Source organism: Larimichthys crocea, chromosome XXI (genome assembly GCF_000972845.2).
Source record: "Larimichthys crocea isolate SSNF chromosome XXI, L_crocea_2.0, whole genome shotgun sequence".
Lineage (NCBI taxonomy): Eukaryota > Metazoa > Chordata > Actinopteri > Sciaenidae > Larimichthys > Larimichthys crocea.
Window position 1 is genome coordinate 18,972,194 of NC_040031.1, and position 20,407 is coordinate 18,992,600.

The 20,407-nt window shown below is 40.3% G+C and overlaps 1 protein-coding gene across 4 annotated transcripts in view; it reads right to left on the bottom strand.

The window, feature by feature from the left end:
• Positions 1 to 17,519, bottom strand: part of grm3 (glutamate receptor, metabotropic 3) — a 36,858-nt gene extending 19,339 nt beyond the window's left edge. The window contains exons 1-5 of one of the 4 annotated variants that reach the window (XM_019273892.2): positions 17,383 to 17,519; positions 12,448 to 12,522; positions 7,085 to 7,144; positions 2,734 to 3,297; positions 1,404 to 1,547 (exon numbers count right to left, since the gene is read on the bottom strand). In XM_019273892.2, coding sequence (XP_019129437.1) covers positions 1,404 to 1,547; positions 2,734 to 3,051 — 462 coding nt within the window. In that variant the 5' untranslated portion in view covers positions 3,052 to 3,297; positions 7,085 to 7,144; positions 12,448 to 12,522; positions 17,383 to 17,519. Of the gene's footprint in view, positions 1 to 1,403; positions 1,548 to 2,733; positions 3,301 to 7,084; positions 7,145 to 12,447; positions 12,523 to 17,382 lie in introns of all 4 variants that reach the window. The other 3 variants (XM_019273903.2, XM_010729759.3, XM_019273909.2) reach the window with 3 other exon arrangements.
• Positions 17,520 to 20,407: the final 2,888 nt, after the last annotated feature.

Here is a 20,407-nt window from a genome sequence, read left to right on the forward strand (position 1 = left end):
GGACAGGCTGACATGTGCGCAAACACCTGCACTGACACACACACACACACTGACACACACATACACGGATGGCTGCTTATAGTTCTTCTCCCTTGGTTTTATGGTTTTAAGACGGCAGTTGACTTAAATGTCAGGGAAGGTCACGCTGCAAAATGTAACCGCATTGCTCCATTACCTGCTTCTGAACAATGACTAGCGCTAGCTAAGAGGCCTGTCTGTAGAGACATTGAGAGTTTACTCTGTTAGTGAAAGCTGCTCCCTTCCTGTGAGAGAGAGGGAAGGGAGATGTACTGTAGGAATGGGTTGAATATGAGAGACGAGTAGAAGAAAAAAATGAAAGGGAAGGAGGAAAAAATTGGTGCAGTGGAGGGCTGCTGTGTGTTTTCTGCTTGGAATGCAAGTCACATACATGCACACAGACACATAGAGACACATACACACACACACACGTGTGTGAATGGTGGGGAGGAATGATGCCTGCTATGTAAATGCACTCGAAACATTGGAGTTTAGTTGTGCATGGTTAAACATGAAATAATTCCCTATGACTTAATTTAAAAGCAAAAGACAAGGCTGGCCAAGTAGAGCGGCATGAAGGAGTAGCTGGATTAGCTTCACTGGCAAGAGATCAGAAAGCAGAGCACAGTTCGGGTCTCGTAAAAAAAACAGTGCTTCCCTCGAAAAAGACAGGTAAAAACAACACTGACGCCAACAAGATAGAGTTACGAGAAAACAGTAGATAATTATGTGTGATGAAGGACAAGGGACAAAGCAGATGTGTTAACAATGGCTGCCCCAGGAAGAAGGAGGAGGAGGAGGAGAAGAAGAAGGGGGCTGAGGTCAGCATACACTGAGCTCTCCCCAAATAGCCGCGAGGGGTGCCTCTGAATGCATATAAAGAAGGGAGAAAAAAAAAGAGAAGTAGGCAGTGATGAGAGGGAAGAGAGCAATGATTTGAGGGCCAGAAAAATAAAGAGAAATACATAAAATGGGAGAGAGGGAAAAAGAGAGGGTGAGAAAGACAAGACAGAGAGACAGTTGCAGAGATTAGGGATTTAAGGACTGATAGGAAGATGCTTTTGTGCAGTCACAGAGGAGTAAAGGAGAAGGAGGTTTTATGCTAAACTATGCAAATTACTCAGCTCTGTGACAAGAGCTACAAGAGCTGTGGAGACACACAAGAACACACCAATGGAACTTGATTCTAGTATTCTTGATACTAATAAGTACACACAAACACACATGCAGTGAGACATACTTGGAGATTTGTGCACTGCCATGTCACTGAAAATCAGCTTTTGCACACTTGATACTTTTGCGAGGAGATGTAAAAGATGAGAGAGGAAGAAGCCACCAAGGATGTTACAGTTAGATGGTACTGTGTGTGTTGTACTGTGTGTTACCTGTATGGACACGCTGCTGAAGGATCCACCTATGACTCCAGCGATTGCGAGCGGGCTGTCGTCCTGCAGAGCGTAAGATCCGTCCGGACAGATGAACTCTGTGTCGTCCACCTTGGTGAGGGAGGCTCTTACAAACTCCAGAGCCTAGGAAACCCACATTGAAATTTATTTCAACTGCTGTGCGATGTACTGACACCATATGGCTGATATTATCTGTTTATTCTTAGCCTGTGAAACACTTTAAATTAGGTTCTATATAAGATATATGCAACATAGTTGATCGTTTTCTTAGAAAGAAAAAAATCTATCTTTTTGAAGGGACTATAAAACCTCATTGCTTTACACCAGGGGCTCTTAAATGCTTTCAGTACAGGATCCAGATTGCAAATGAAATCCTCTGAGACCAAGGCACATTATGTGATGAAGACAATGGAGTAGAAGTGCTGCTGGGTATTTGTGGTGATCACATACAGGTGCGCTTTGGATACTTAAGGTGTATATTATAACATATTGCTGGTCTGTGGACAGACAGCAGATTAACCTGTAATCCCACAGGGAAACCAAACGTCAAGAATTCAGGGTTTATGCCATCAATCAAAGAGTTCATTGTATAAGATCACTACATACATCATCCCTAAATAGCGCAGCAATAAGATATAATATATATTTCTTTTGAAGAAAACAATCCCTGAGGGAAAAATGCTGTTTTTTTCCATATCTGGCTCATTTCCCTCATTGTAAATTGCTTCAGTCTCTATTTCTCATCAAGGATTTCCTGCTATTATTTGAGGCAACCATCCCTTACCCATAGCAGAAAATAGAATTTCGAGGTACATTTACTTTACCTGAATATTACCTTCTAATGAGTACCTATAGTGTTACTGGATTTCAAACGGAAATTGCACTTATTATTCTTGAAATCACAACTTACTTTGCAGAGCAACTTTTTAAACATGAAATTAAGCAGAAGTTTAAGTTATTCGGCAGCACACGAGCGCAAATAGCGTATTAAATGTAACCTGTGTCTGAACAGTGCTGTATCTAAACATTCACAAGTAAATGCAGATACAACTGAACACAGAAATTAGGAGAATGAATGCTCTAACTGAGCTGTTATTTTAATGATGTACTTCTACCCTGGTTTTGCTGAGGATTTGATTACTTTCACTGTTGTTGTATACATATAAATGCATTAAAGTGCTTTCTTGTAATGTTGTAAATTACCAATTATATAAAGTTTTAAAGTGAACAACTTATCATGCAAATAAAAGTTTCAATTAAAGTGAGTTCTATTAATGCATTACACCCTGCACAGCCAGTGCTCACCCACCTGCTCCAGTGCATAGGTATCTCTGGAGCAGGTGTCCAGGATGTGGACCCCGAGGGACACCCCAGGCAGCAAAGTGTTGTCCATATTGATTCTGTCTATAGCAAACAGCATGGCCTCTAGCCTCTGGATCCCTCTGTCCTCGTTTACACGGCCACACTCCTCCATCCCAGCACCTTTCTCGTGCACTGGGAACAGTCCACCGAGCACCAAATCTCCCTCGATGCGGATCTCCCGGCGAGACTGAGGTGGGTCTCCAACAGAGAGCAAGACGCCCCGACACATCATGACCAAGACTAGAGCAGGAATGCCGGTCACCATGTTGGGCTCAGGGAAGGCTAGGATTGTCAAAATGTGAGGAGAGGCTTGACAGAAAGTGGGACAGAGGGAGGTGGGGGGCTGAAGGCAAAGGTTAGGGGTGAGGGATTAAGGGTGAGGTGTACAGTGCGCGGTGGGGTTGAGTCGAGCAGTGGCCGTGGATGCTTGGGTCGGTCTGTGGCCCATGAAACGGTCAGGGAGAGCTGAATTGGACCACACATGGAGGGGCATACCATCTGGACATCAGTCCTGCTTGCAGGGGGAGGAGAAGAGAGAGGAGATACAACTCAAGTCATTCCAAATGCCACAGGGCAAATCACAAAACTGTCAGGAGCTGCAGGATTACATTTCTTTTTTAAGTGTTACCATCAAGTCTAAAGACAGCAAAGAAGACATTTAGTGTAATTTGGGGACACTGTTAACAAGGGCTCAAAGATGTTTCTGCTTGACAGCTAAAGCCAGGCCATGACTAAAAAGGATATAGAATTGTTTGGAGATTTTACCGCACTGTTCTCCAATCTTGCTCCTTTTACATCACTCAGTAAACTTTTTTCTTGTGTGTGTGTGTGTGTGTGTGTGTTTGCCCCTGGTTGTGTCAGGATAAGCCAGCTTAGATGGCTGGTTGATACAAGAGCCCAGCCTTCTCATGCCACATATCAGAAAAGCTTCTCTAATCTGATCTCTGTTCCAACAATTCTCTGCTCGTCCATGAGTTTTTACCCCTAAGTATGTGTGTGTGTGTGTGTGTTATCAGATTTATTGCTCCCCCTCTACCCTGCATAATTACAGTGTGAGGACTAAATGTATTTTACCATGAAAGAAGCTAAGTGACAACAATGAGGCCAACAGCAGCTGATGGTACTTATCATAGCTTACACCTCAATTAAAGCTCATCACTGTGTTTTGTTCACCAACATTTTCCATATTAACGTTTCGCAAAGATAGAAATAAATGTGAAATATTTCATCTTATTTTTTGTGGAGTTCTGCGGAAAGATGTGGGATGCAGTCAAGGATGAAAGATGCTATTGTCATAAGGGGAAGTGTACAATTCAAAGTAGCGCGGCCAATACATGGGAACTCATTCAAACATGGTATTAAAATGCAGTCTGTATCTGGATATCTGCATGATGACATTGGATCACTGACCTTTAGGTTTACAACTGGCATTGCTGTCTGGAATTTTGTCACTTTTGCGATCAATCTCAAAATGCAAATGAGAAAGGAGGAGCTCGTGAACTTTTCAAAAACCATACTGTGTGCCAGGACAAGAGAAGCAGTTCTGCTGTATAGGCTGCACTTAATTTTTTCTTGGAGGAGAAGGGATTGTTTAAAGATATATGCTGGAATAGCAGGAAAGGGTGGAGTTATGACCTTTCAACTTACGGGGCGAAGTTTTCAGGCACGTTAGCACTATGAAATTTGCTGCAGATAAGGTTCATAGTGGATACATTCTAATGACTTCATCTAGCGCCAACAGCGGTCAAGAGGTTTGAGTGAAATATCTCAACATCAGCTGGATGGATTGGCATTTTTTGAGGTTCCCTGACAATGTACTTTAATGACGAGTGATTCCTAGGCTTTTCCTCTTGTTCATTTTTTTTTTTCAAATTGAACTGAGTGAAAAAGCTTGGACAACTATGAGATTCCATGAAATGAATGTGATATGGACATTTATTGTCCCCAGTGCATGAATTGTAAAAGCGTTTTCATTTTGCATCGTAATCAATTTACATTTTCAATTTGTCCACTACTTTGGTTTTTGGACCTGCAAAACTATGAAACATCAGCCTCAGCTTTACTCTGTGAATAGTGCTAATTAACAAATGTTAGCACAACTAAGATAGAGAACATTAACGTGTTAACATTGCCTTTGCATAGCATGTTGATATAAATTATTTAACTTAGTACAGCCTCGGCTGCTAGCATGATCGTAGACTTACTGTCCTAAGAAAACTAAACACAGATTGCATTTACACATATCAGAGATGGGCTTGCTTATCTGATAGCATCCTGACTGCATTGTGTTTGGTGTGCACCTTGCAGAAGATATCCAGATATATTGCATGTTAACACTCGGTGGAAAATGAATATTGAAGTCAGCATATCCCAGCCCTTGTTGAATTGATTTTGACCTTTAGTTTCTTGCAAGTTTCACAACTATGCAAACTACCCAAAGGTCCAAGAATCCTAAGATTCAGCTTTAAGATATGATAAATAATGTGCTCTTCCTCTAGTCTCTCTGTCACTTTTTCCCTGTGTTTTTGTCTTTTAAACTATTTAGCTAATGCAAAGTCAGTAAAATCCCAGGGTAGGATAAAGCTTTTTTTCTTTTGAATTCTGCTTCCCATGGCTCCCTTGCAGTCCCTCCAGTCCTTGGTAGTGATAAGACAGAAGCTGGAGGTAGAAATTTTAACTATGAAAATCAATCAAAAAAAAAAAAGATTCTGTTGATTGCTGGCACCTCTGGCCTAAACCATAGTTAGTATGTGTGTGTGTAACAAAGAGAGACAGAGTGAGAGAGTGCATGCCTCCCCTCTTTGGTGGGCAGGTAGGAGGATGAAAGCTTCTCTTAGATGCAGGCAGCTCAGATTTTTCTGCAGGCGGCTGCCATACCTTTACCACTCTGCTCTGTAATATGACACACACGTACAGACAAACACACAAACCCAGACAAACACCCACCCACACACGCACACTCAGACATAAACACTCATACTCATACACATGCACAAGCACACACCTCTACTTCTCTGAGGGGTTGACCTAAAAGCAGACTATTTCTATGTCTTAGCTCCCTTTTTTTTTCAACCAACAGAGATCTGAATTAGTTTGTTCAGGAAACACACACAGGAGATGCACAGAATATGATAAATCATTATTACAGAAGGGATTGGAGTGCTCATACCCCATTTGAACCACACAATATACCTTGATATAGTCTTTTCAAGTCCATCACAGATGAGTTTACTTTAAGTAGTTGTATCTTGTTCAGTTGGAGATGACCTAACATGTATTTGATGCTACATCTGTGTATTTATATCCTTATTATGTATGTTTTATGTATATTATGTGTGGGGAAAAAGCAGAAGCTCTTTGAATGTTTCCCAGTATTTCATTGACATAGCTATCGTTCCTGGAAGTAAACTCTTTAAAGAAACTTACATCATTATTAGAGGGCCACTTTGAGGCCACAAACACAAAGAGGAACTTTGTAATGAGCTCAGTTTTGAGGACAACACTGCAACAAGGCTGCAGATGTGGCTGTGTGTTTGTTTTGAGTGTGCGTGCCTTTGTGCACAAGTGCGTACGCACGGATGTGTGTGTTGTGGCATATAAAATTGTATATTTATGGGGCTGAGATTGTAACAACAGTTTCACTCATCGTTGTACTTTGACAGTATGCTTTAATGTAACTGGCAGCTCTTGAAGTCAATTTCCCAGAAATGTGCCAAATAATATCTCCCAGCGTTTTTTTTACACCACTCTCATGGTGCCCACTGAAATTGAATGTTTGCTTCATTATAACCTCTTGGAAAGTGCCCAAACCCAGCTTCCTGTCTCAAGAGCAACTGTGCAAGCAAAACACACTCTGTAACACAGAAAATGTTTCACTTTTCCCTTCTTTCTTTATTGCTGAAAATATTGCCAAGCAGGAAAAACGCCCAGGAAAGTCCACTTGACTCATGAATAATGATCATAGTATGTTTGCATGTATGAGCATGCATGAGAATTATTAGAAAGCAATTTCCAGTCTGCCACAGCTTACATCGGTTTGAGAATTAGCATTTTCCCTCCATTTTCAAGCAGCCACTGGTTACAGGTCATATCAGTCCAAGGAATATGGACATCAACATGCTGAGACTTGCTTAACAACATGTATTATGTTTTTTCTGTACATGTGTACATTCTGTACACAAATGTACATATACCATATATATATTTACTTATTTATTTATATATTTACTGGTTACATTTACATGCAGTATATATACAATATATATGCATATATACAGTATAGCCATTAGGTGTCTTACCTGAATAAAGTAGGACAAGAGCAGATGGCAGTTGGCACATGGCAACATCATCACAGGCACCTATTAAAGAGAGATGGCGGACACACATAGTGAGTAAACAACTGTCATAAAACAACCTAACTGTCAATAGAAGAACAGGAGAGAGGTTCAGATAAAGGAAGAGGCTGAGTACTGACCCCTTTTCCTGGGAGCTATGATGCAGAGTAACATCTGACAGACAACTCCATTTCACCTCTGAACCTGTTCAAATCTGAAGTCAGTGAATAGGCTTCATATGCACCACCGCACACTTCTCTTTTGCTTCTTGTGTTTCATCCTGTTTCCTCCATGGCATCACCCCTGCATCCTTTCCTCAACTTCTCCTCCTCTCCCTCTCCCACCCTGTCGTTGTTGGTGCTCCACTCTGCCCATTTATTTCCACCTCCCTTACAGCCTCCACAGCCCTCACTCTCCCCCTAACAGGCAGGGCTGCTGTGGATGACACGTATCCAGCTGAGAGCAGCCATGCAGGGTCGATGGACCGCAGTACACTGAGCGGAGAGGAAGCCCCACAACCAAGCCTTCTGTGCGTGTGTTCATGTGTGTGTGTATGTGTGTGCGTGTGCTTGTTTATCTATCTATAGTGCACCTCACAGAGCCCACAGCTGCACCAGTGACGCGAATCTCACAGTATTGGGAATCACTGTATGTGCATGTGTGTGTGACTTCTTTTTGTTTTTAAGAGAAAGATAGGTGGGAGGCAGGGTTTGAGAAGCTTTGTTATTCCAGAACAACAGACCCCTTACTACACCTGCACACTATCAGAGGCTTATCAGAAAATTCAGTCAATTGCTTTGTGTGTTTCACTCTCTTTCTATCGCTTTCTCTAGCTACCTCTCCCTCTCTAAGGCAAGATAAGTACAGTGCTACTCACTAATGCCGGGGGAATGTGAATTAAAGGCACACAAATTTTGAAAGACAACATTTGTTTAGTTCTTTTTAAAATGTGTGAAAAATGTACTACATTTATTTTGACCATCAGATAACAATTACATATGTGTGTAGACATGGTGTCACAGACGTCTGACAGCCATAACGGCTGCAGTGGGCTGTGACCGTTAATTATTTATGAAGTACGTTTTAGGCAGGAAAGACTGGTGATCCATAGATAGTACAGAGAGATATCACAAAACACAACAGCCGAACAGCAAAAAAGACGATGACGACATGATGCACACCCCCCCCTCCTTTTAAAGCCAAATCAGTTGAGATGGTATAAAGAATGCACTTGTGTAGGCTCTGTCCATTCACAGAGAACACAGTTTAAAAATATAGCTCTGCAGGGTGATGATGCCTAACTTGTGTTAAACCACCTTTGCCACCAATTACCAATCAAAGTCAATAATCAGGTGCTCTCTTTCAGATGACTATTGATGTTCAGTTCACCCAGTCAGATAGAAACCAGCCTTTCCTGTATTGATTAATAAGTCCATTTCATGACCTGCATTAAGTTCAAAGGTTAAAGGCCGTATCATGGTAGAAACATAGAAATTGATTTTCTGGACTTTCCTGGACAGCTGAAACTGAAAAGATTTAACCACACAAGCATTGATCTTTGCTTAACAAAAGACCTGCAGTTGCACGTTTGGTAATTCACATGCTGTAATAGATAAGGAAGTACATTCATGATGAAAATTGGATTAACCCATGGAAGAAGTGGTGTGCTTCAGGGGCATATGGACTGAAATGTGCAGTGGGTACTCTAAAGGGATTCTCTGCTAAAAGAGCTTTTAACCTTTGAGCACCACACACACTGTCTACGGTGGGAGTACTCAGCATTGTGGACTATTTTACAAAGTACTTATGTAAAGTAGTGAGACCTTCAAAAATGGTATAATTGACAGGAAATGAATCAATTATTTTGATCTGTTGGATGTTTTTCTGTTTGTTTTTTTAATATAGGATAATTGAAAAATAACTGAGATAATTACAGCATTATAAAAAATAATTGTTAGTTGCAGCCCTAGATGGATCTGATATGTCTTCCAATTTCAGTCTGTCTTCATAGTCTTCAAAGAGTGTTTTGGTGGTCCACAGCCTATCTGACACAGCATGATTAAAAATGGCCGTTGAGCCTAAAAACAGACCAGGGTTGAGAAATGTGTGAAAGCATTCATCAGATCCGCATTTCATCACTGTAGAGGGCGGTGGGCCTGTCAGAAGGAGAATTACCCCTCTGTGGATGGTATCTATCAACTTAACTGTCATGTAATGACCCTGGAAGTCATCATGGAGCATCAGTCAACCCCTTCATGGCGCGGCTGCTGCTGCATCCTACTTAATTCATGTTCACACCCTGCCAGTCTGTCGTCACTGTGGTCGATACATGAGGTGTACAGCGTGATACAATGGACAGGTAGAGAGTAATGAAGAGTATTGACCACAGTGTACCTTAGACAGCTAGAAGAATAAATATAATTGGTTTTAGACAAAGACACAGGGCTCTTAGTTAGATACAATGGTGGTTGGTTTTGGTTGATTCAGGTGAGGCGCCGATGTGTAGAAACCAATTAAAGCAGGCATTCCTCACTAGTTTTGAGAATTGAGAAGTGGTGTACTATTTTTTTTTTCCCTCCCCAATGGGTTGTTGTCATCATAATTGAAAGACTAATTGTTCCGACTGGAAAAGTGACAGTTATTTGGCATGTATGTATGTGTAAAGAAAATAAGTATTTGTACAGCTGTCGTTCATATTGCGATGTCTTACATTTGCGTATTCTGTATTTATTCTTATGCAGAAACCTAAATTAGCAAGATTACATTCATTAAATGAATTCCTGTATTCATTTGTATCCATTTAAATATTATCACAGGTTTTCATTTCATAACAAAAAGTCCAAACTAACAAATACAATTTGCAGGAAGCTGTATACACTATACTTTATGGATTATTTCACGGCGACAGTCACAGCTGACATGTTGTTCCCAGGTGTATGGCAGATGCCCACACAGCAGTGAGCAAGGAAAAGCTTTGTGGTTGGAATCAGTGGGTTCAACCTGTGCATTAGGAGTGAATTTCCAGAGTAGTTACTATGCATGATGCAATAGGGGAGAAAGGTCTGTCATAATCATAACCTGAGAGAGAGGTTATGTAAATTATCGGAAGACACTGTGTGACAGAAATCTTTGCATTGTCACACCACTTGGAAATTGCATGGGAACCAAATCATTTTTTGTTATAAATATTTATTTGGTTTATGTGTAACACATGATTCTTTTTCTCTTTGATTGAGAACACATGTGGTATGCGGCAAACATTTGTTTTTCTTTTTCATTTGAACCGGAAGGCTTTATTTGTATTGGATGTTGTTATGAGGCATGTAATCCCCTGTGTGTCGGACCACGTCAGTGGTTACGTCACAAAAATAAACAAATGAATTAATTAATTCATGCAACACTTATCTAGTGTATAAACCTGTATATATACCTTTGCCATTGCTGTAAAAGGATGTAGACTTCCACATGATTGGTATGTGCACTATTTACAGATTTAGAAAATATACCAAGTGTGGAGCTCTAACTGAACACTCTAACCCTCCGTCTGTTTAGTGTGATATCACACACACACTTATATAAGTGAAAAAACTCCACCACTAAAACCGCCACCAAATAGGATCTATAAACTGATATTTGCGTATGAATGCAGAACCTGTACGTTGTTTATATAACAATATTATTTTTTTAAATACTTTTTAGAGTTCTCATCCTAAGCATTGATCCGAATTTGCATCTACTCCCAGATATTATCTTGCTGAGCTGACAAGATTTTGAATTATGAGGCATCACAACTGTTGCACCAAGTCAGCTACCACAGAAATAAAGGCAAACTTTCTGATTTTAACAGACGTTCAAAGTTTTTGGAAGTGATGCTGCTGAGGTACCGTCAGGATGGCACTTTATAGTGATAGCAGCATAGTAGCCACTGCATGACCAGTAAGCCACCTTTCTCTCTCTCTCTCTCTCTCTCTCTCTCTCTCTCTCTCTCCCTGTCTCTGTCACACACACACTCACACACACGTACACTTCTTCCCTCCTCACGCTCATCATTTATTAAAGAGTCTGATCTCTCTCAGAGACACACCATCACAGCTGTACATCCCACTGCCCTTTCACTGCCTCATCCCCTGAGTGTGTGTGTGTGTGTGTGTGTGCATGTAGGGAAGGATGGATGTCAGTGAACAGTGTAGTGCTAACACTGTGTGTATGTGTGTGTGTGTGTGCGACTCGGTGTGTGTTGTTGTTGCTGATGAGAGGTGAGCTGTGGGAAGCAGCAGTGATTTCCAGACACTTCCTTGTTTTCTCACTAGAGCAGAACAGTGTAAGAAACATGTGGAGCGGAGCAACAGCACAGAAACTTGAAAAGCCAAGAACTTCGGGAAGCCCTTTAGAACAGAATGCAGGACCTAGTTTATGGCATTAATTTGAAGCTTGTAGTGAATCTCAATCTAAAATATGAGTTATATTTCAAAATTTTCAACATCACAGCTTGATCATTGTATCTGCACCTGCTGTCCTGTTTAACATGGAGAACCTTTGCATTGCTAATGATCTCCATGTTAACCAGGGCTACAACAGCCCACATATACCTATTGCTATAATTATTTAATTACTTGCAGATAATGATAATGTTCATTAGGTCCAAAGTCTTCCAATAACATCATCCTCAATAATGGCAGGCATCTTACAAAGGATATTACTACATAAATCCTTAGTTACTGTCTTATATCTGATTAAAGGGACAGTTACTTTAGTTTCTAGAAGCAGGCAGGGATCCCAGTACAGAGGCAAAACTATGCACTGTGGACAAGGTCAACAAAAAAATGTATTTAAGCCAAGTAAAAAATACCACCTCAAAAAAATCAATATCTTAAATGTACACTATATAAAAAACTTTTTTAAAGCATTTTTTATTTGGCACTAACTGTATAACTTCTGTATTCTCTACTCAAAAGCCCAACTGTGCTGGACACTGTATTCAGCCCGAGCAACTGTGTGGAGACATCAACTTTGAAAACTTTAGAAATGTTAAAATTGATTTTCTGAGAATGTATTTCTGTGTTTTTGTAATGTATTTAATGTTTTCTATAGATGCTAGTGGTAATAAACTGAAAAAAATGGCTGATCTCCTGATACTAGTGTAAGGAATGGGAACATGTTTGAGTGTAAAAGACAATCAATGCATGAAGAATGCTATGGTAGGCCACTTGATGATTTAATTTCTTTGGGAATTTATGAATTTTGGAAAGAGATCACATCACAGTGAGACACAAGAAAAAGTCATTTAATATTGATAGTGTTAGGGGCATCCATTTTGAGTTACCTACCTGTTTTTTTAGTGTATTAGACTCCTCTTGGCCCTACTGATAGTAGATCCCATGCTTCCATCTCCTGGTTTACAGCTTTGATAAAAAAATATATATATAAAAAAGAGAAAGAGAAAGAGAGACTGAATTTTTAAAAAACATTTCTTCTGTGTGACTTTTCTAAACACAGTGTTTAATTTAATAAAATTTGTACTTTACCAGCCTGCAAAGAGTTAAGTTAGACACATTACTTTAAAATGAATTCAGAACCATGGACAGCAACATTTCATGCCGTTCTCACCTGTGGAGGTTCAACAGTATTCAACGCTTGGAATACAATGTTTTATTAATGTGCGTTACCAGTGTTGTATTATCAACTTGTGGCAGGACATATTGTATGTATAATGTCACAAATGCAATTCCCAATTAATAGTATTGATAAATTATTATGAATTATTAACTCCTTCTTTGCTAAGGGATGATGAATATTCATTTATTCGCCAGTTTATCTAGACTTATACTTTAAAATAACTAAAAAGATTAAAGCCACTATATATAGAATTTAAAATGTTCTGACTTTGTTGCCCCGACTTGCATGGCACTACTATGTTGGCCGATAACTGTGTTAGGGATTGTTACTTTTTCTACAAAGAGAAAATCACGTCATTAGAATAATTTGAAAGATGCACTTTCTCTATGTAGTGGCTTTAAGGTAAGTACAGGTTTCTTGATACGTTGCAGGACTTTTCAATAAGCTCATGTATAGCATTACATGAAATACAATTGCAAAAGAAATATTTAAATTACAATTAAACAAGTAACAATATTGTCACACTCTCTAAACCACACTAAATCATAAATTAAATATAGATAAATATCCCAAACAAAGTATGGCTTAAGTCAGGTAAATACACTGTTAATAAAATGCACTTTAGACTACACCAACAACACATTGCAAAACTAAACCTCTTCATCATAAAACTACACAAGAAGTACTAAATATATATTGGAAAATATACAGTGCAAAGAACATATCTAATGCTAAATGTTTGCTTGTATATAAAAATTTGTAGAAGGCAGCACCGACCAGGACATAGTTTGCAGTGTGTCATTAAATTATAAAACATACTTTACTCACTTAGAAGTTAGTATTAGCATATAGCCTCAGTCTCAGAGTGCAATGCCACTGTTAAAATGTGGACAGCTGTATTTGTTATGATTATATTACTTATGATAAAAAACTAGCAGGTCGACAACTTTGCTATCAACCAAACATCAGTCAAGTGCAACAACACATTGCATAGCAGCCGGCTAATATTTACTATTCCAACAGTAAGGAGACGAGCTTGGCTTCTGAGTTTCAGCCTTTAATTTCACTAAGCTCTCGCCAACAACCAAAAGTCAGTACTCTTCTTACTCAGTCACTTTCTCATTTTCTCTTCTTAGCTTCCCCTATTGTCTTCTTCACCTCTGCCATTATGTCCATAAACGCTGCTGAGCCTTTATGCTGAGATAAATTGCCTGCCAGCTCTGGTTCTGGCATGACACTAGCTCCACTACCCATCAACATTTCCCCATGAAAACCTCCTGTTTGTGGTGTCTGTCTGTGGTACACCCACTAAAGCTCCCTTCTGGTGCTCTGAGCTCCCAGTCCAACCAGCTTGGCTAATAAACAGAGTTAACATCAGCTAACAGCAGCTGTAGTTTGCAGCAGTTTACTTGACTGTCCATCAGGAAACTCTGTAAATCACAGAGAATTGATGTGCAGCAGCCAGAGGACATCAGAGGAAAAAAACAGAAAATATTTTCTCCTTAAAATATCCAGTTTTACCAAAATAAGTGTGTGTGTGTGAGAGAGAGATAGTGCCATGATGTGTTTAATATTTCTTGTGGTTGATTGTGCTCGGAGCACAAAGTGCAAGAACAGACATATGGGACGCGGAGTGGGAATGAGTAAGACATCGTCACTTGTTTACACATCAGTGTCAAATCAAAATGATTTAAAATCTGTTCAAAATCTGTTGAAAGCTTTCTGTAAAACGTTTTGTCCTGGAACTTGTGTTGGTTAATTAATTTCAATCGTGACAAAATGCCCACAGAACTTTGGAAAGCACTCCTGCAGCATAATCCACTTCCTCTTTTTTTGCTGTCTACCCATATGCTCATTACTTACTGTAAGACACAGTAGTATGTACAGACACCCCTATTTTCACCAATTAATGGTTAAACACGCTTCCATCCTGGTCCTTATACACAATGTGAGCAGGTGTGTTTACATATGTTAGAGTGCCTTATAGAGCATATGGGTGGAAAGCAGAGGAGTGGATTATACTGCAGCTGTGGTTTGTTTATTGATATTCAGATTTTTTTTTTAAATGTGAAAACAGGTCAATATCAAAATTCACTGTACCTGACATGAATTCTAGCAGGTATTATATGATTAAACAACAAACTTTTTACAGTCAGTTTTCAGGCTTATATTTAAAGGCAAAAGATTTTGGGCAGAGTATTTTATTAACGGCTGCACTCAGAATGCTGCGTTGCACAGAAATACGTGGCCTTTACACAAAACAGTTTTTATGGCATTACACCAGACTATTTTTTTAATACGGCATGCCCAGTATTTAAATGTTGGGCTGTGTGTAGTCAGTAAGACATCATTAAACTTATCTTACGGGCTGATTTTACTCTGTGATGTGATGCTGGAACAGACTGCCAGATCCAGTTTAGACAAAACCTTCAATTTAAAGCTAAAAATCTGATAAAAATCAGTCACGGGAAATTATCGGAAAAACCATCAGTCCAAGGTATTCTACAATCATTACCACTTGTGCTTATGTCACATCGCACACTTGCACACATACCTCACCTGCCAGTTCTCATATCCAATAAAAACTGGAGGATATCACTGTTGCAGGGGCTTCCTATTCCTATGCACTGTGCTAGTACACTGCAAACGATGAGGTTCTGTACTGCATGCAGTTTAGTGTGCACAGAGTAGTGCTGTGAGGAGGCTACAAGGCCATTTGCGCAGACACACATACACACACTCACAATGATGCACAAACACAAGCCCATGTAAGCACATTTATCAGCATAAAAACGCTGAAACTCAAGGCCAAATCCATTCATTGACAGACAATGTGTCCTGAGTGGCACATGCATGCACGTTCTCATAAAGCACAAACATAGATACATCTGTGCAGAAGCATATACATTTATGACACCCTCCTACACAGTGTTTGACCCTCTGAAGCACACATAAAGACTCACTGACTAACAAACTATATTGCACAAGTGTGAATGAACACACGTATGAAAATTCACTTAATTGAGCAACAAGTTATACACATGTACATGTGCACAAACACATGAAATTTACAAACACACAAACATGCTGCATTGTGTCTGTACAGCAAAACATCATAGGCAAACCAATGTAATATACAGACATTTCAACATTATAAAATATATCAAACATACATTTCTGACATTATAAAGCAAAGTATTGCTGTTTTGCCCACATAGGCGCACAGGTGTATATACAGTACACAGACAAACAGGACCCCACCCCTAAAAAAAAAAGAAGAATTGTGCAAAATCTGCATTCATTCAACGCTTTCATTCCTTACTGCCACACATCAAATAAATAGATACTAATATTGTTATCGTTATTATTTTTTCTATGTCTGCTACAGGTCCAAACCTCTCAGACATCTAACTGTAGAAGCATTGGCCACCCCTCCTCTTTGTAAATGTTTTTTTTTCTTTCCATTCTCTCTTCAAGGAGCACATGAAGAATAACTGTTCACTTAAAATTCTCGTTACTCCTACTGTAGAAAGTCTATCTTCTGATGTTAAAATCACAATATAGTAATAGACATTCTAATTATCACAGAGAAAAATACCATCATGGATTAGTAGCATTTCGTATCATATAGTATTAGTTAAAGTTTTCAATGCAAATATTTGACTAAAACAGGAACATGGTGTTAATCTTGTCTGCTGTTTATGGTGTCTGCATAAAATTCATGCCAATGTGCTCACCAAGATATGATCAGTATGCCACTAAACATATGAGCACACTATATTTTTAAATAATAGGAAATAATTGAACGTTGCTGTTATAAAGACACACAGGCTCTGCAGGAATACAGCTCACGGCCCTTGATCTTTTCGCTGGTCTTCTGGATTTTAATGTTTTTTGGAGTTGGAGTGGAGGCTTAAACCAATTTAGGGGGGAACTACGTGTGCAGGAATATTTTCATCTATTAACTAAATCCAAGTTCTATCACAGCTTAAAATCCTGCTGTGAGTGAAACATGTCCAAAGTCTGTCTACGTAGCATCTGATGGGGATACAGACATTTTGGTCCGGCTGTACCTTTAGTACAGGTCCGCGCACCTCTATGGCGCAAGGTGTGGAGAGGTTGTTTAGAAGCGAACGAAAAGTCATCCCACTGATAAACAGTGACTAGATTCGGTTATCAAATCCACCTGTATCCCTGTTTCCAGAGACGCACTACCCGCCCATCTTTTACCCAAGAAGCTTAAAGCCGCGGGACATACCTTGCCTTGCGGTCTGTGTGAACCTAAATAACTTCTCCTGGCAGTGTAAAATACGCAACTGCAGATACTCTTTGTTTCACCTTCTGTATCTTTATCATGCATCTGCTGCAGAGATTAGCTGCCAGGCTTGTTTTAAATTTATCACAACCCGCCATCAGTGAGAACATCTGATTAAAATACATACACAGGAAGCACGTTTATGCAGCACAACTGGGTTTTTAAATCCTGCGCAAAGTTCAAAGCAAATTGTTCCCCACCGTAGGATTGGCTGACGCGCGCTCGAACGGTCCCGGACTGACAATTTTTCACTGCACTCTATCGCCTAATCCGAAATCTATGACTGCAACGCATTTGCCCACCAGAAAGGAATATGTTACATTTGACCTACCTTGACGACTTGGATCATTCAACGCTTGTGCACAAATCTTCAGCTGCTGGAAGTTTGACTTAGTCTACTCCTGATCCCTCGGAGGAGTCGCACTGAGAGAGAGAGGATGGGCTGCTCTGCGCGCCAGCTCTGTGGATGTGTGTGTGTGTGTGTGTGTGTGTGTGTGTGTGTGTGAGCGCGCGTGCATGTCATAGAGAGAGAGAGAGAGAGAGAGAGAGAGATGGGGAGGGAAACAACAGACGTGGAGAGCTGTAGCCCCTTGCCAAAGGATGCTTCAGTCTCCTAGCAACAACAATCGATCTGGCAAGGAGACATTTTTATTGGATAAAAAGAAAACTTAGCCATTCACCCCCCCCCCTTAGCACATGTTTACCACTCAGAACAACAACTCCGGTTTTACTGAGTGAAGAGAGAGAGGAAAGAGAGAGTGATGAAGGAGAGAAAGGGAGAGAGATGATCCCTGAGGAACGTTCTACATGTGTGTGTGTGTGTGTGTGTGTGATCTGACTCCAAACATCTGACTCCAAACATACATATGTATAGTTTCATAGACAGAATTTAACACCCTTTTTTATTTCATGCACCATCAATGTTTTAACATGGTATTACACTCAATGATGTCAGTGGCAGAGAAAAAAAAACCCACTGAGAGCAGCACTAAACATGCTGTCCATGTCTTCGTCTTGTTCAGACACATTTGAAAAACCTGTCTGCCTGGTTCAGTACAGTTATAGCACACCCAAACCTAAACACCTCTGAAGCTGTGACTAGAAGCGTACATCTGAAGCCGTTATCATACTTCACACTAGCATGATACATGATGGCAACAACAGACACACAAGAACACACACACACACACACACACTCTATGTTCTACAAGTCAGGTGTCTCTCTCTCTTTCTGGTTTCCTCTATTTTACCATCGTGAGAACAGAAACAGTGTCACTCTCAGTGTGTGCGTGTGCATCTACACACCCATGTGTGTATCTGCACTTGTTTGTATGATTATGCACATGGAGTCATTAGAATGCAAGTATGCAAGTGTGCAGCTCCTATTGAACAGAAAATCCTCTTCACGCATGATTGAGTCACAGAGTGTTCCTCTCTCTCTCTCTCTACTCAACACAAACACACACACACACACACACGCACACACACACACACACACACGCACACACACACACACACACACACACACACACACACACACACACACACACACACACTCAGTCTAGAGGTCTGATTTCTGTATTGTAAAGTTAGTCAAGTGCATAGAGATACACTGTCTGAGGGCTTGCTTAAAGCAGTCTTTTGATTGCAGCTACAGGCCGCGGCATGTTGTTTTTGCCTGTTTCATATGCAGATGCATGACGACAGGAGGCTGGAGTTTTAGCTCATATGTTCTTCCATGTATCTAATGTGTGACACCATATGGCATAAGGAAACTGTCTCTGAGGATAAGCTTCGGATGGGCAGAGATTGATTAGTTGACTGAAGAAGTAAGGGTAAGAGCATCCACTTCACACCTCTGTGACACACATGCATGCACGGGCATGAGGTGGGAAGTGCACACACACACACACACACACCACACACACACACACACACACACACACACTACAGATACACACACTCACTAGCACCCAGTGTCAGTCACAGCCTTCCCGGACTTCATCCCTCATCCCTGCCGCTCCAGCTCAGAGATGCTGGATACTCTAATAAAGGCCTCATTGTCTGCATGGCATGCATATATGCAGAAAGCCCAGAAAGCCAGCTTTGTCCCATAAGGGTCCCTCAGCGAGAGAGCTTTGTGCCCAGCCTTTCCCCATGGGCTGAGGCACTGCACAGCCGAAGAACCGACAGAGAGAAAGAAAGAAAGAAAGAAAGAAAGAAAGAAAGAAAGAAAGAAAGAAAGAAAGAAAGAAAGAAAGAAAGAAAGAAAGAAAGAAAAAAATGGTGGTGAGTGAGGTGATTATGGACAACTTGAACCTCACTTTGTGACACCATCTACAGGCGTTTGTGTGAAATCTAATGCGCAGGAATTCAATGTTTTGCCTTATCATGGTGAACTGCTCCAGCTCAGGCAGCAGGAAGTGGGTCCACTGGGATTATGTTTCCTTCTTCTTTGATTCCCCAAAGATTGTTTGTGTCCCCGCACTAATAGAATTAGGCATGCTTCATTTCCCATGGTCTTCTGTCCTGTCTTGGCCTTGTGATGGATGGAGCTTCACACAGAGGAGCGAGTGTGCTTAGAAGTGTGCCCAGTGTTGGTCAGACAACAGGGCTAGTTACGACCACAAGCTTCCATTTGCTTTGGTCAGTGTGCTCACTTGTGATGTGGTCAAGTGGACAAAAGGGCTTTGATCCATGATGACAAAACATTTCTATTTGAGATATGATGAGAAAATAAGTTGTGTTCTTGCATCTGCTTTGTGACAAAATATTATTTTGTAAATATTTGGTTACTATGAAAGTGTATGTCTCTCCTTTGGCAAGGGTCTACAGCTCTCCACGTCTGTTGTTTCCCTCCCCTTCTCTCTCTCTCTCTGTATCTCTCTCTCTCTCTCTCGCTCTCTCTCTCTCTCTCTCTCCTTCATAGACAATATTTAGGACCACATTTTGGAAAGAAACAACATCCTTGAATTATTATTTCTTCTAAGGTTGAAGGGTTCTTCAGATATTCCCATGGGCACACTCACCACTACAATGGGCATAGACCTATTTGTGTTTTAGAAAAACATAAAATACTGATTATGACATATACTTGTTTCAGGAACCAATGCCAAGAGCATTGCACTTGATCACCCTGCGCAAAATTCACTTGCTGCATGTATTGAAAAAAAGCTCCTATAATATCCTCATCACATATACAAGTAGAGTGTGTCTTTAATCTAGTCCAACATAAACACGGTCATTTAAAAACTTGGCAATGTGCCCCTATATAACTATAATGTATATGGCTATAATAAATGCAATTTATTGTGGAAGAAAACTTTTTTTACTGAAATGACTTTGAATCACTTTGT